This window comes from Desarmillaria tabescens (genome assembly GCF_030435595.1).
Source record: "Desarmillaria tabescens strain CCBAS 213 chromosome Unknown EV420scaffold_22, whole genome shotgun sequence".
Taxonomy (NCBI): domain Eukaryota; kingdom Fungi; phylum Basidiomycota; class Agaricomycetes; order Agaricales; family Physalacriaceae; genus Desarmillaria; species Desarmillaria tabescens.
The window spans coordinates 155,352-169,620 of record NW_026848321.1 but is presented as its reverse complement, the minus strand read 5'-3'; the positions used below and the strand labels follow the sequence as shown (position 1 = coordinate 169,620).

General features: G+C 48.1%; 4 protein-coding genes across 4 annotated transcripts; 2 read left to right on the top strand and 2 right to left on the bottom strand.

Annotated features, from left to right (window-relative positions):
* Nucleotides 1-1,437: 1,437 nt before the first annotated feature.
* Nucleotides 1,438-2,637, top strand: EV420DRAFT_1549544 (uncharacterized protein). The gene is made up of 4 exons (XM_060473423.1): nt 1,438-1,580; nt 1,639-2,135; nt 2,189-2,278; nt 2,333-2,637. Exons 2-4 carry the CDS (start codon nt 1,697-1,699, stop codon nt 2,389-2,391), a joined length of 588 nt encoding a protein of 195 aa, XP_060329557.1. The 5' UTR covers nt 1,438-1,580; nt 1,639-1,696; the 3' UTR covers nt 2,392-2,637.
* Nucleotides 2,638-3,267: 630 nt separating this feature from the next.
* Nucleotides 3,268-5,628, top strand: EV420DRAFT_514263 (PLP-dependent transferase). Its single transcript, XM_060482428.1, has 10 exons — nt 3,268-3,485; nt 3,534-3,746; nt 3,799-3,940; nt 3,993-4,081; nt 4,129-4,228; nt 4,275-4,360; nt 4,412-5,052; nt 5,104-5,132; nt 5,192-5,273; nt 5,331-5,628. Exons 1-10 carry the CDS (start codon nt 3,416-3,418, stop codon nt 5,397-5,399), a joined length of 1,521 nt encoding a protein of 506 aa, XP_060329556.1. The 5' UTR covers nt 3,268-3,415; the 3' UTR covers nt 5,400-5,628.
* A 2,146-nt stretch (nt 5,629-7,774) lies between these two features.
* On the bottom strand, nt 7,775-9,821 carry EV420DRAFT_514325 (uncharacterized protein). Its single transcript, XM_060482429.1, has 5 exons — nt 9,452-9,821; nt 9,382-9,395; nt 9,221-9,331; nt 9,052-9,168; nt 7,775-9,000 (listed from the first exon to the last, which is right to left on the bottom strand). Exons 1-5 carry the CDS (start codon nt 9,654-9,656, stop codon nt 8,215-8,217), a joined length of 1,233 nt encoding a protein of 410 aa, XP_060329555.1. The 5' UTR covers nt 9,657-9,821; the 3' UTR covers nt 7,775-8,214.
* Nucleotides 9,822-10,318: 497 nt separating this feature from the next.
* On the bottom strand, nt 10,319-11,236 carry EV420DRAFT_1549520 (uncharacterized protein). The gene is made up of 3 exons (XM_060473422.1): nt 11,126-11,236; nt 10,798-11,068; nt 10,319-10,746 (listed from the first exon to the last, which is right to left on the bottom strand). Exons 1-3 carry the CDS (start codon nt 11,147-11,149, stop codon nt 10,379-10,381), a joined length of 663 nt encoding a protein of 220 aa, XP_060329554.1. The 5' UTR covers nt 11,150-11,236; the 3' UTR covers nt 10,319-10,378.
* Nucleotides 11,237-14,269: the final 3,033 nt, after the last annotated feature.

Sequence of the window (14,269 nt, the reverse complement as noted above, 5' to 3'; positions counted from 1 at the left end):
TTCCTCTTTGTCATTTGCAGCGACCCCGAAATCGGATTCGAGACCAGTTGCTACATAATGAATTCCCAAAGACCACGCGAATATAAGACGGCATCAAAGGATATTCCTTACGCGTCGAATTTCGGACTTCGAAGTCTGTAGAAACTTGAATGACCTCAAATTGAAATACGGATCACCTGCATATACGAAAGTCAGCTGTTATTCTGCCTTCTTCGAAGTCGTTTACTCTACCTCGAAAAAGCGTATCCAGAACGAACATGACTGATCGACGAAGACCGAGGTAAGGTCCGACCGCTGTCATAGCCGCATATATCTCGCGGCTCGGAACACATATCCTCGCGGGCCGGTGTTCAAAGGTAGTGCCTTGATAACCTGCGAGAGAAAGCATACTGCCAGTCCGACACGGAGAGTATTAAAGCCTTCGTGTATAGATGAAATTCGTTAATCTACTGCCCCAGCCAGGCAACGGGAAAGTACACACCTTGCAACAAATTACCTTGGACCGCTATGCGCTGGCACCTATTCCTATTAATGTCAATAATCGCATCGTTGATGCTTGTTGGTGCTTTCCCAAGTTTCGTCAGTATCAGGCAGCAGTCTTGTTGGACAGGTAGCCTGACAGAAAGACGCAGGGGCTTGGAAGACGCACTAGAACGGGTGCACGAGATATAGAGGTGAGAAAGTCAGAAAGGATAGTTGCTTCTATCTAAAGCCAGAGCCTTCAAAACGCAGCAAAACAATAGCAGCACTAGTGCAACAGCACGCCTCAGAGCGAGTCCAGTAGTATGGCTTAGAGCTGGGATATTGCGCCGTGGCTCTGAAGTTAACCTAAAGGTGAAAAGTACTGAAAACCCTCTGTTCGTGAGCTGTCTTACCAATATTTATGCAGATCACGGGAGATCTGAAGAACCGCCTCTGGCGTCGTGAGGTGAATGATTGTTCTACCTCATGGTCAGCTCATACCAAACCAACAATAGGCAATAAACGAGACGAGCGGTATTCCTGGGTGGCGCGTTGTCGAATAATTTCTGAGGCATAATACCCAGTATATGGAGTGATAGACACGGCGATGCTTTTCCGTGTAGGATCTTGGCATCGTTTCATGAAGCATAGAGAAGTGGATGATATGTAATACCATTCTTTTGGCTTCGGGACTTCGGCGACTACCTGTGTAGATTGTGCAAATAGTACGAGTCGTCCCAGAGGATAGCAATTAATATGGACCTTTCTATTGACAGTTCGAATATAATGTCAGAATTTTGGGCCATGGAAGAGCATATCGAAGCAGCAGCCTTACAAAGTTTCCCTCTTGCTAAGTTGCACGCTAGGTAAGTACTAAGTACCACTCTTTGTCGTTGAAACGTGGCAAACGTCGGATACCGGGCCGACAAGTTACGTGTTTCCGATTTGTTGACGGAGCATTCTTGCTTTTGACATCCGGAATATAAATCCTCAGTGACGACTCTTGGCGATCTTACCCTCTTGCAGTGCACAGTGGCTGTGCTTGGGCAGCGCAATGAAAAGTTCGGATTCTTTCTGCTCAACGTTTATTGTTTGCGAGCTTGATTCTTGAAGAATCGGTAATGTCCTCACCTACCTCACACGGGAGTCTTTCTGACATGCACTGGGAAACAAAAGTCTGAATGTGTTGGCGTCATACAACGGGCGGCTTGGCAATACCTAGTACGAGCTTGCGATGATCGCTTGTGGAAGGGTCAGTGGCGTCTTATTCCCTCGACCGACATTCTGCCGTCTTCCTTTTGCTCCTCCACATGCCAGATGCAGTCTGGAACATCGCTCTCATGTCTCCGTCCATGGGAATGTAGGTGACGTTAGCCCGCCTGCTGTATCATATAAAACCAGCTCGGATTCTACACTTTTCCTCAGTCTAAATATGAAGCTTACATTCTCCGCTGCATTCCTCACTGCCCTTTTCGCCGCCACTGCTTCAGCATCCGTGGCTCCTACCCGCCGAGATATCTTCGCCCCGCCCATCACTTCCCCCAGCACGGGAACGGTTTGGCCCGTGAAGACTATCCAAACGGTCACTTGGGATACCTCCAACCCGCCTGACCCTATTACCGACCGTAACAGGAGCAGTATCAGGCTTACCAAAGGTGGTAGGCAGCTCCCTGGTAAGTCAACTCCTTTCCACGTATTATATAACCGCGTATTGAATATTCTGCAGTCGTTTTGGCCGACCAGTTTGATATTCTTCTGGGAAAAATCGATGTGGAAGTTCCTTGGGCGACCGAAGGCGACGATTACGCCCTTATTCGTAAGTTACCTTCCTTACTGATAAATAATGCTGATTGATGATTTGTTTGTGTAGTTTTTGGCGACTCGGGTAACTGGGGCGAAACATTCACCATTACCGGAGGCCCGAACTAAATAGTGCCCTCATATTCTGATAAAAACTTTAGTCTACTATTGTTAGCAGTTATCACATAGCAGTCTTTCGGACTTGGTTTTGTACACGACAGAATATCACTCCCTTAAACGTTAATATCAGTGGAACATTACCGTACACTGGCAAGGGCTTATGGAAGAGCCTTCAGGAAGACGGTGGCGTGAAACTAGCTTGTTATGTGCTCATATTTTGCATTATTATTACCAAGACATCGGCATGGAAAGGCCTTTTTTATTGGGTTGTCAGGAAGACAATGACGGGTAACCCACTCACTATGTTGGTTTTTCTGCTCACATTTGGCATCCTGATTCCAAGTGAATCAAGAGAAATGAACCTCTTTTTTTAATGCAAAACTACAGCTAACGTCTTCAGTTTAATTTCATTCAGCACAATAAAGTCAGCCGGGATTCTTATGAGGATCACACCAGGAAAGAACAGAAGAATATACACATAAATTTATTAGTCTTTCACATCCGGTTCTACTGAGCTAGACGCCTGTGTGGGTTACTTGCTACCAGACATTGAAATTCAAAGACACGTGATGGCGCCGCGTACATATCCGATTTGGCGGGCAATCGGGAAATGCCGATGCTCCTTGTACCCTTCCGCCATCTTCCGCTGGTTACAGCGACCAGCTAACGTAGTTCTCCCTTTTCTCCAATGACGCTTTCGTGTGCTTATTAAACACAAGGCCTTTATTAAGGACATCCGTTTCTGTCAGATTTCTTCGTCGGCCTGCGTCCTCGTCCAATCGGCCGAAACGATTTTGTCAACGCTCGTTCCGAACTTAATGCGCCATTATCGTCATATTGGAGCAACTATCTGGCCATATCAATGATCGTTCACGGTACCGGGTCCCGTGCACAGCAAATACGAATTGCCGGCGGAATAGTTGGATAACACGAATTCCGAATTGCACAAGTCTAGCACGATATCTCCCTTATCTTACTATTGCCGTCTGTCATATAATGGAGGTGTCATGCTGCTCTGTCCTGTAGTGAAACCATGGACGCCATTGATTTGAGCCATCATTTGAGCCCTACTGCGGCAGCTAGGACGCCAAATCCCCTGAAAAGTGAGTATTCTATACGTTGCCCTATTGCTTATCCTGATTCCACGTCAGGTCTTATGAAGTACATGTCCGTCGATGGCATGGTCAGTTTAGCTGGAGGCCTCCCACATCCGTCTCTCTTTCCTTTCGTCAATATCGAAGCCGAGGTGTATTCTCCCGGAATCTATACATCCGAGTCAGACTCGGAGCTTTTACGTTTCAATGTTCACAAGAATGGCAGGGCCAATGGGCAGGTCGTGGATTTGGCCACTGGCTTGCAATACGGTGCGATGAAATGTGTCATTATGAAGTCTTCTTAAATAATGGTCGACGTTAGCACCCACTGCTGGTTTCCCATGGCTGCTCCAATATGTCCAGGACTTTGTAAGCGTTGTCTACCAACCGGCGTATAAAAACTACGATGTCTTAATGAACGATGGGAGCACGGATGGTTGGAGCAAAGTCGTCAACCTTCTCTGGTAAGTGCACCTATGTCTGGTTTGTGATCACGACTAAGTACTGTGGACGTAGTGAGCCTGGCAACCACATCTTCCTCGAAAAGTATACGTTTCCTTCTACTCAGGCAATGTGGGTACCGATGGGATGCAAGGGTGTTCCACGTGCGCATAGATTGTCCTCCACCGTCACCACTGAACAATGATGACAGTCGAGATGGATGCCAATGGAATACGTGCTGATGTGCTGGAAAATACTCTCCGGGAATGGGATAACACCCATCCCGGTGTGAAACGACCACACGTTCTATAGTGAGTCATTATCCGCTGACCTTGATCCAATTCTGATAATTAATAGCGTGATTCCCACGGGGCAGAACCCTACCGGGTGCACTATGCCCATCGCTCGTAAACAGGAAATCTACGATATCTGTGTAAAATACGGTGTGTTCTTCCTCCGCGAACGTCTTCCATTCCTTACCGGTATTTGAATAGACGTCATCATCGTGGAAGACGATCCTTACTACACCCTCCAATTCGATACCTACAAGCTTCCAAGTACCGCCAATGGTCATGCGGCACCTCCCCTTCCCTACGACGAAGCGGTATTCCTGGATTCGTTCGTCAAAACCTTTCTGAGCATCGACGTCCAGGGACGCGTTATCCGTCTCGACACCTTCAGTAAAACGATGGCTCCGGGGAACCGTCTCGGATGGTTTACCTGTAACCCTCTCTTCGCTGAACGGATCATTCGCGCAACCGAAGTAACAACTCAAACACCCTCGGGCTGGTCGCAGTCCATCATCTCTGAACTCTTACACGCGTGGGGTCCCGGCCTCAGCGGGTATCTTCGTTGGTTGTCGGGATTGCAGAGCCAGTACGAGATTCGGCGAAATTGGATGTGCGATGCTCTTGCAAAGGAATTCGACGCGGAACAGAAGGGCGACGAGGTGATCATGTATGCCAAAGGGACAAAGGTGAAGATACTCAGTGTTGTTCCACCGCGGGCTGGGATGTTTTTGTGGTGCAAGGTTCATTTGAGTGAGAACAAGGAATATGCGGATCTCAAGGGCGCGTCTGAGGATCTTGAGACGTTCTTCGAGCAGAAGCTCTGGCAAGATTTTGTAGACGCGAAGGTGGTCTTGTTTTTTTGCTGCTTTTTACCGCCCGTATCTGAAATTCCTTAGGTTTTGATTTCTCCAGGAAGGTTTTACGCGTATGCCTTTTCTACAAAAATTTCTGTTTATTCGATTTCTTATGCAGTTGCCTTTACAGAGCTTGGGAGGGTGAAAAGAAGCCGAGAAATCCAGCTGAGCGCGACATTGTCCATTTCAGATTAGCATTTTCGATGACGACTGTGAGTCTTGTTGCTGGTTCTTTGATTCTCTGTTTGCTAATCCGCGACCCTTTTCAGAAAGAGAATGTGGATCTCGCCATTCGCAGACTTGCAAACGTCCTCCATCGTGCATGGGGCCTTGTATAACAGTGGCGGTAGATTCTCCGGGCCTTCATTCCCTATTATGGGGCGGTACTGTAATAAAATGTAATGATCTCATGCACGCTCCTTCGAAACATCGCATCTAGCGATGGGAAATGATTGAGTACATCAGTAGAGTAGGAAATACTGTGCTCACCCATAGCTGCCGCCAACGTTGCCTTCGGAAAAGTAATTCTTAAATATTAATATCAACGATAATTGGAAAATTCGGACAAGTAGTCCATCCATTTACTGTTCACATGAAGGATTGAACACTGAACCATCGGAGCTATTGTGAGCCAAAGATGCCGAACTTACGGTATTGAACTGGAGTCATGTACCACTAAGCCACAATACTCCATGACTTTAGTGGGCCCAAGAATAGTAGATTTGCTTCTATATACAATTATCAGCAATTTCGACTCAGCCAGGACTCAGCTAAGTCCCACAGCTGGGCGGCGACTATTTTGGGCGAGTCAAAATAGAATCAAAGTGCAAAATGTCGGATTTTGCCTAGTGTTGCCGCGGCTCAGCTTATCTCGGCTTAACGCCGAAGTCGGTTTTGAGCCGCCGAGGATAGAAGGGTAGGGGGAACAAAAACACAGCTTTTGATAATACCAATAAGTCTTCTGAGTGAATAAAAATATCAAAACGCCTGTCATTTTGCACGTTGGTGCAGCGAGAGCAAACGGCTCAAAACCGACTTCGGCGTTAAGCCGAGATAAGCTGAGCCGCGGCAACACTAATTTTGCCTCAGTCAAAATTCGGGGAATTCCCTAATAAGGAAATATCGAACGATTTTGCCTCGCCCAAAATCGGGATCTCGGATTTTGATTCTATTTTGACCACCCCAAAATAGTCGCCACCCAGCTGTGTCCATTCTGCATTGTGAATTTGTTGTGAATCACGGAGACCTCGAATGCCGCGTTGGTTGTTATCGTATCGCACCTTCTTTGTCATCACACGGGCTAACAATTAACTCAGTAGAAGAACAATACATTTGCCAACTTCGCCTTTGCATTATGCAAGAGACATATAAACTGAATGACGGGACGAGTAGCTCCACACTGAACTCCTAAGCTTCATATCATTCAATGCTTGCAACTGTTGCACTTGCACTCGGTCCCCTGGCAAGAGCACCTGCATACAAGAGTAACAAGACAAGCGAAAACACGTCAGTCGATGTCGAGCCCAGTCTTAAAGGTTACTCACGAGGAGCAGCTGCAGGCAGCGGTACCGCAGGTCTGGGATACGGGGGTTTGAGCAGTCTATGCGATAATGGTGAGTACGACAAGACCAACTGGAGACGGAGGGATACGCACGAATTGCATGTTGGTTTGGTTTGGGTGATATCGACTTGGACTTTTCGATAGCGTTTGCAGAAATTCTGGCGCCCTTTTATACTAGAAAACGGGTCATTCTTACACGCTTTCGGTGCCGGAAGAAGGCGGAACTCAAGCCGCTGTCCCTTGCAGCCATATGATGTCTCGCCACTGAGGCGGTACTCTTCAGAGGCTTTCGGACCCGCGAAAGTAACGTTACCTGCCTTCTCGACAGTCCTTTCCCTTGCTTCTGGTTGATGTCGCCTTGTCTTTTTCATCTGCTCGAAAACCCCTGGTCTCAGAGGAAGATTTTGGTCCTACAGCACTTCAGGCGAAGCCTGCGTCTACTCAAGGATATCTGCATCCGCTAACGCCACCGCATCGATACGGCTGATGGTCTTGATTATTCCATCTGGACGTGCGAGAGATGGAGCCTAGCGTCCGTAGTGGAGCCGCTTGTCTGTCTAGTTTTGCCCATCTGGAATCGGGACTCCGCTACTGGGCTGAGAAATGTCCTAGAGGCCTTGGATCTGCTCCCGCAGTACTCCTTACCACTCGCCGGGGCCATAGCAGCGCTCCTCAGGTCCCCGTTTTTGTTTCACTGAATTCTCATTGGTGAACACAGAGCGGCGCATACTTGGCTCGCCTCTTCCGTAGCCTTGAGGCGGTATCCACAGCCTCGTGAACACAAACGTTTTCCCCTTCGCAGTACCTCCGAGTGTCGTGCCTTTCCCTGCCTGACCCGAGTCAGCTTAGGACCTTCCATGTTTAGCTTCGATATGCATCAGATGAATCCCTCAGAAAAACACGATATCACACGTGTACTACTGCTTGGGCGACGCCCAATATTTGACGCCAGCCTTTGCCAAGGTCAGGAGCTATCCAACCGATGGATCTGGCTAATGGTACGCTTCTGCATCGAAAACTACCCCCCAATTGACTTCCTTGTTTCTCAATAATAAGGTGTCCAACGTGCGAATTACCAAGTTATTTCCCTCGGCACACTTCTCGAGACGGCGACGTACTGCAACTCCTGGCAGCTGCACCAGAACCGTCCCTCTCGTGACATATAGATTCACTCATCGTTCACTGATGACATCTCTTATCTTCATGGTAGCCTGAGTCGCCTGCAACATCTCACTACAAGTATCCGCAATCAACTAGAGGAAGTCATCGCCGCAAAGGAAAGCAAGGAAAAGTATGGATTAATATTCATCCCCGACTCTCTACCATCTCCTTTGGAACATTTTTTCGGCGTCCTCTCGCTCTGCCATATGCCAGCACGCAGCAAGGTACGCCTGAGGTCACCGCATGCATCTATGATCACTTTGATATCAGGAAAGGCTGGTGAATATGGAGTCGGCCTTTGACGAATGATTTCAGAAACCGATCATCGATATTACTAAGGACGTGTTCACAATTCCCATAAGTTTTACATGGAACATTCGGTGACTAAGAGGAGCGAAGCCTTACCCGTATTTCACCTGTAAACACTCGTCTCATTGAAAAAAAAAAACCATAGTGATGTTCAGCCTGTTGTCTAATACAGTTTCAACGCTTCCTTCGCCCTTGACCATATGCCAGTTCTTCGCCCACCAAGCTAGCGTAGTTAAAAAATCGTCATCCCAGTGTCGGATATCTTGTATGAAGAGGTCAAATCCCACGATTCGCCGCAGCTCGCCCTCCAGTTCAGACTCAGGTCCGGGTCGTTCACTACCCCAATAAGGCACAACGCGTGCACCGGCCCACCCCAGGATACCGACAATCCTAGTCGGATCATTAGGCGCGACCAGAATGTTCTCATCACTGAAGTTGACGTTCTCAAGGACAAGAGCTGGAGGAGGGCGCCTGCCGAGGATGTCTGCCGCTTCGCAGAACTGACTTATTACCTTGCTCTGCAGACGGACCGCAGTTTGAGTAGGCTCAGCTCGCCTGCTACTCCCAAAATACTCCAAATGCCGACAGGCTACTGCCAGTAACCATTCCTCCCCCGTCCGGAATGGGCCGGAGTCTGAAAGGCGAGGCGGAGCAGTAACACCGGCTTCGTTCGATGGGGGTAACGCCATAGGTCCGATACAGAACTCCTCTACGTCTGCACAGCACACAAAATGACAACACGAAGAATCACTGTTCCCATAGGCGTGGATGCTCCCTATCTCGCTAAATTTGGTGAAGACGGATTTCAAGATCTTGGTGTAAATTTCCTTGACAGACTGTCGAATAAGGGACTGTGTCACAAATTCTTCGAGCAACGGGAGCTGTTTGGAAAGGAGGTTTCCTTCGATCTTGGATATGGATTAGGATGTATAGCACTCGACGAAAAGGATCAGACTGACAAACACAGTGGCAATCCATGCTCCCCCAACACGACCGTCCTGGTCATCGTCATAACAAATCGGTCGAGGAGCATGTATCGTAGGGTCTTCCTTCTGGAGAAAGCGGAGGGTCGAAAACTATAGTGGGAACCTGTTAGCCTAACACGTCGCACACGTACAAGGCACTCACCTCAGAAAATAGTGCATTAGCACATGATACACCGCCAACGCCGTCCATCATCAATGGCCGGTATACACGGACTAAAATCTTGCCGTGGATATCTATGACTACAGTGTAGAGCTAGTAATAGAACATGTAAATCTGAATTCCCGAGATAGGAGAGGCTATACCCTGTAGTTGCGCGCTATGAGGGAAGTGTTAGCTAATAACATGATTGTGAGGTATGGTGTTGAGACCCACATTGACCAGCAACCTCTAGCTGACTGCAGTGATGACCAGACTTCTTCTTCAAGCGTGCCTCGAGAACCGTCAAGTCGATCGATGGCGGCAGATTTTGTGAAGCTGTCGCGGTCATGATTGCAAAGATTCCAAAAATGAAAGTAAGATGTCGCCACCAGGACGAAGGGGAAAGGGAAGGAAAGAGATGCGCAAGAGGAGGGGTCATTCCAAATAAATACACCCCAGTCCTGCATAGCCATAGAGGCAGCACAAAGGCGAAGGTAGCAGACAAAGCAGTAGCAAAGACAGAAAAGGAAGAAAGGCTGCCTCGTGCTTGATGCTTGACGTCGTCGACATTCGGATCAAGCGTCCTCGACACATTTCAGGGCCGGACAAGAAAATGTTGTCTACTAGTCCATCTCTTACTAGCGCAAACAGATATACACCGCGACAATGAGGGCCACAGCCCTAGCACACCTCTGGCAGGGGGATTTGAAATAAAAGTAGACCACTAAGCCCTAATTATATAGCCATCAAATGGGCCTAACGGGCCTGCCTCACCATGATGTTCCCGCTGTGCGATCCGTATCGGGCCACCAGATCTGAGGGCGTGCGTAGATGGTCCCTACCGACAGTTCCATGACATTCGCATTTGGACTGTCGCCTGACGTTCTGATGCTCTTCTCTGAAAGTATCCTGGTTCTGCTATTACTGTTGGGCACTGGTTTATCAGTCAAATCCATCGATGAAGCCATATCCAAAACGAAATTGCTACGGGGGTGTTCGACCTTGTAATATCTAATCACGGTGTAGGCATGGGGCCTCTCCACGGCATTCTAACGATGCTCGTATTTTGAGTGGGGGGTAGATATATTATTATTCTTTGTACTGCTACGTAGTAATCCATGCGAAGATACTGTTGAACTATCTTTTGGATGTAGATAATCATCAGGTATGATGGTCCCACTGTCGACTGAAGATGTTATCCGAGGCTAAAATACCAGAGTATCGTCCAATATTAGCATACTCCGCATTGCCCCATGCCACATGATTCAATACAGGTCCTGTTTGAGTCAAGTGCTCGTCATCTGAATTGACCTCTAAGTATCCGCCGCCTGGGAGATCTTGAAACTCGTATGGACTGCCGTAGAAGGGGTCCATCTCACCGTCTTGAAGTGCAGGTGGGCCTGGTACTTGAAGCGTGGATGGGCCTGGTACAGCACTGATTTGTCCAGTTGTCACGGTCTGTCCAGTTGTCGTAGTCTGCTTGTAAGCTGGACGCGGCCTTGGACGCTCCCTGACGTTCTTGAATGGTCCTGTCGATACATGGTGAGATGTTCTACTGCAACAGAAGAGCGCAGCCATACCTTGATTTGCCTTGTCTGGCTGGGGCTGAGCTGTCTGTATGTTGACAATGTCGCCTTGGGCCGTTCGAGGTGCATTACCACTGTTAGTAGAAGTCTCGGTGACCTTCTGCATACTTGACACCGCCACTGTGACCTTCTGCTTCTTGGCTCCGCGGCTCTTCCTCTTCTTATGTCCTTCGGGCTCGACGTCAGTATCATTCGCCGGTTCTTCGAATGCGACCCTCTTCTCGCCAAGCTTTGGATCAGGACCATCTTTCTGCTTGTTTGTGTTCTAGGAATGAACCAATCTGAGCATCCATTGGACCTTTGCACATATACAGTACATTACCTTAGTATTCTGTCTTGTGCGCATTCATTTGGAATCTGTTGGAGCGGGTTTTGGTACCGCTGCTTGCACAGTCCGAGAGCGCGATGTCTCTGTCTCTGCACAATACACGCCTTCATGATATGTATTTGTAGCGATATCTATAGCCGTGCGTACAAAGACATATGCATTAGCATCTTGATGGCCAGTAGGAGCTTCTGTAAATGAGACTCAGTATGAAATAAGAGTAATAGTCTACTAAGTGGGATCATACGAGCTATTTGGATTTCCGAATCTTCAAGAGCCTTTGCGAAACGTATTCTCTGACTGTTGGTCAAAGACGATGCACTTTTGCTTAGGTACGTGGGATCCAATTTGTCATTGATAGGAAGCGGTACCATTGGCGGCCAGCCAGTGAGAATCATGTTGCGTTCCTGCAGCGATTTACCCAAACGCCTCCAGGGGCATGATCTGTAATCAGGATAGCCATCCTGCGTTATAGGCGGAGCAAGTGTATTATGAATTGGGACATCATGGTACACTGTCAAGCCATTAAACAACACTTTTCCTTGGTGGAAATTCAGACTACTTACCCAGTAATGCACTAAAGTTGATGGTGTAGGAAAGATGTGCCGATTTTGCGTTATCTGGCCTGTATAGCTTGTAGGTTGAGAACGCCTCTCTTGCTTTGCCTGCATCCTTCATGACGGTGGTTGTAGCAGTGGGAGATTCTTCATATGGTAGGAGAGCTTCACCGTCGACAGAAGCGGGAATGTCAGAACCACTAGGACTCGTGATCTCCTGCTCATGCTGCAGCTCTCTCTGTCGGTGCAAACTGACTACGCTGTCTGATTTCCGGTTTCTTTTGGATAATAATAATTATATTGTAATAGCATAATAGTATCTTGACTCACTGAACATATGCCCAAAGGTGTGTAGCGGCCCAATCATTTTTCAGACGTAGTTTCTGATCTGCAAACTAGTAGAGCCAATATTAGCTGTAGATACCCATGAAAAAAACAACACAATACATACCCCTTTTGCAAGGCCGGTCTCATGGAATGCTACCATGGAAGGTCCGTCGTCCTTTGGATTAGCGCCGACAATAGCCATGATGGCCTCGAACCCATCCCGTCAGGCATGATATTCCAGCTGACGACCTATCATTAATAAGGACAAAGACAGACGCCTCAAGACTTACCTGCTTTGCAAGCTCTTGAAACGTATTCTTGAAGACTGACTGACGCTTTCCACGTGTTCTCTGCCCCGCATCGAGGTCCATAACTTTGGCATATTCTATGAGAATACCCTTCCACTCATCATTTGGGAAAGACTCCTTGAAATTGCTATAAGCCAGAGATGCTTGGTCTTGATCCCAAGACTCGTTGGGATGTTCCGCTTTGTACTTCGCAAGGAAGACATTCCAGTACGACATTTTGTGGGCGACAACAGTCGGGAATGCGCAGTTGATAATGTGTGATGGTTGAATGGCAGCGTCGATCTTCGTTGTCTCCTTGATAACTTGCCAGATCTGATTCGCAGCTTCCTCAATGCGAGAGACAGTCTCCGCCTGCAAATGACCAGTGCGACGGGGTTCAGACGACTCGGCTTCAACCTCTGAACATGGTGAAGGCTTGTCTTCCACCTCAGATGCATTGTCAGGTATGCCTGACTGTGTCGGAACATCCATTGGAACATCGTTCAGTGCTTCAAACCCATCACCAGTCTCTATGGAGGATGCCTCATCATGAGCAGTGGAAGGATGAAGATAGGTATTAGCTGGTGTACTTGGGACGCCGGTGTCGAATGAGAACTGATCGAGGTTCCTAGTAGCTACTGGAGTTATAGGTGAAGGGGTCGTCACCTGAAGCATAGGCACAGCAGGCTGACTTGGACTTTTAGAACGCCCAGCTATGCCCTTCAACAATGGTTCGACGTTTCCACCAGCTATAGGTTGACCGGCAAGACTTGGGTAGGATGTCGCAAATGTTGCGGTAGAGCCCAAATCTGTAGGCCTTTCCATTTGCAGATGTTCCTGGGAGGTTCTGCGAGTAGTAGAATGACTGATGGAGGCAGCTGAAGATGGACGGGAGTGAGCATGGTAGTAGGGTGACTTGGACCGTGGATATCCCAACTTTGTCGGCCTCACAGATGGCAGTTGTTGAACTGGTGGACCTGCAGACGAAGGTCGAGTGGATGGTAATGGGAGACCCTGCCTACTAGTCTGTTCAAACACCGACTGCGAATGTTCAACTCTTTTTCTTCCAGAGAAATCGATTGGAAGGATTTTATATCCTTGCGGCAGTTGTTGGGGGAGTGGAGATGGAGAATCAGGGTCTCTGCATGCATCCATCTGCAATACCGACAGTGTACTGTCACTCGGCTGCAGAAACCTGATGGGACGCAGCGAAGCCATCGCTTCATTGAAGATTGACTCATCCTGCTGATCTGAGCGGCATTGGAGAGCACTGGCACCTTGCATGTTGGGAGGGTTTTGTGCAGAACTGGCCAGGGCTATACAACAATGAGCATCACATTGTCTCACAAGAGCAAAAAATCGCACCGTGGTTTCCATTCAGATTCTGTCTCTCGTTCAGATTTTCAAGCGGTCTTGGTGCTACGGGTGAAGAGAAGAGTTCATCCTCCTCTTCAGCAAAGTGCTGTATCGCAATGGGTGGGTGCGAGAGGGTAGGTGGATGGTCATTCTCCAGGTCGCTGCTTGCCTCGGGATCGTCGTCTTCCTCCTCTTGCTCAGCCTGAGCATAGTATTCTTCCCTCGACATGTATTCTTGACCACTATCAGCAATTTCCTCCTCTTCTTCTTCATCCTCTGAAGGTGTCGGGATACCCTCATGGACCTTCGCACTTTTACGAGGCCTGGACGTCTGAGATGCAAGCTGTCTCAAACCTCCGATAAAACCAGAAGATGAACGAGTGTCCCGCACAGCCTGCAATTGAGTCTGAGACTTTAATGTTAGGAGTCCATTGATTCATATTTCGGAGAAAAAAGACCCACGGAACGATTCATTTGAGCTTGGCTCTTTGGACGCACTGGAGGCACTTGGCCAAATTGAATAATTCCTGGATCGTAGCGCCTGAAAGATGCCAGAGGAGGAGAGTGCGACATAATAGCTTTTAGCACACCAATCCTACTGTCTGCACAACAGA

Coding starts and splice junctions, on each gene's coding strand:
- EV420DRAFT_1549544 (XM_060473423.1), top strand. CDS start 1,697: ATGATCGCTTGTGGAAGGGTCAGTGGCGTCTTATTCCCTCGACCGACA. Junction 2,136..2,188: donor AGGTGGTAGGCAGCTCCCTG/GTAAGTCAACTC, acceptor AATATTCTGCAG/TCGTTTTGGCCGACCAGTTT. Junction 2,279..2,332: donor CGACGATTACGCCCTTATTC/GTAAGTTACCTT, acceptor TTGTTTGTGTAG/TTTTTGGCGACTCGGGTAAC.
- EV420DRAFT_514263 (XM_060482428.1), top strand. CDS start 3,416: ATGGACGCCATTGATTTGAGCCATCATTTGAGCCCTACTGCGGCAGCT. Junction 5,053..5,103: donor AAGATTTTGTAGACGCGAAG/GTGGTCTTGTTT, acceptor GAAATTCCTTAG/GTTTTGATTTCTCCAGGAAG. Junction 5,133..5,191: donor TCTCCAGGAAGGTTTTACGC/GTATGCCTTTTC, acceptor TTGCCTTTACAG/AGCTTGGGAGGGTGAAAAGA.
- EV420DRAFT_514325 (XM_060482429.1), bottom strand. CDS start 9,656: ATGACCCCTCCTCTTGCGCATCTCTTTCCTTCCCTTTCCCCTTCGTCC. Junction 9,169..9,220: donor CTAATGCACTATTTTCTGAG/GTGAGTGCCTTG, acceptor TTCCCACTATAG/TTTTCGACCCTCCGCTTTCT. Junction 9,001..9,051: donor CATGGATTGCCACTGTGTTT/GTCAGTCTGATC, acceptor TCCATATCCAAG/ATCGAAGGAAACCTCCTTTC.
- EV420DRAFT_1549520 (XM_060473422.1), bottom strand. CDS start 11,149: ATGCGCACAAGACAGAATACTAAG. Junction 11,069..11,125: donor GCACAAGACAGAATACTAAG/GTAATGTACTGT, acceptor GTTCATTCCTAG/AACACAAACAAGCAGAAAGA. Junction 10,747..10,797: donor GCCAGACAAGGCAAATCAAG/GTATGGCTGCGC, acceptor ATGTATCGACAG/GACCATTCAAGAACGTCAGG.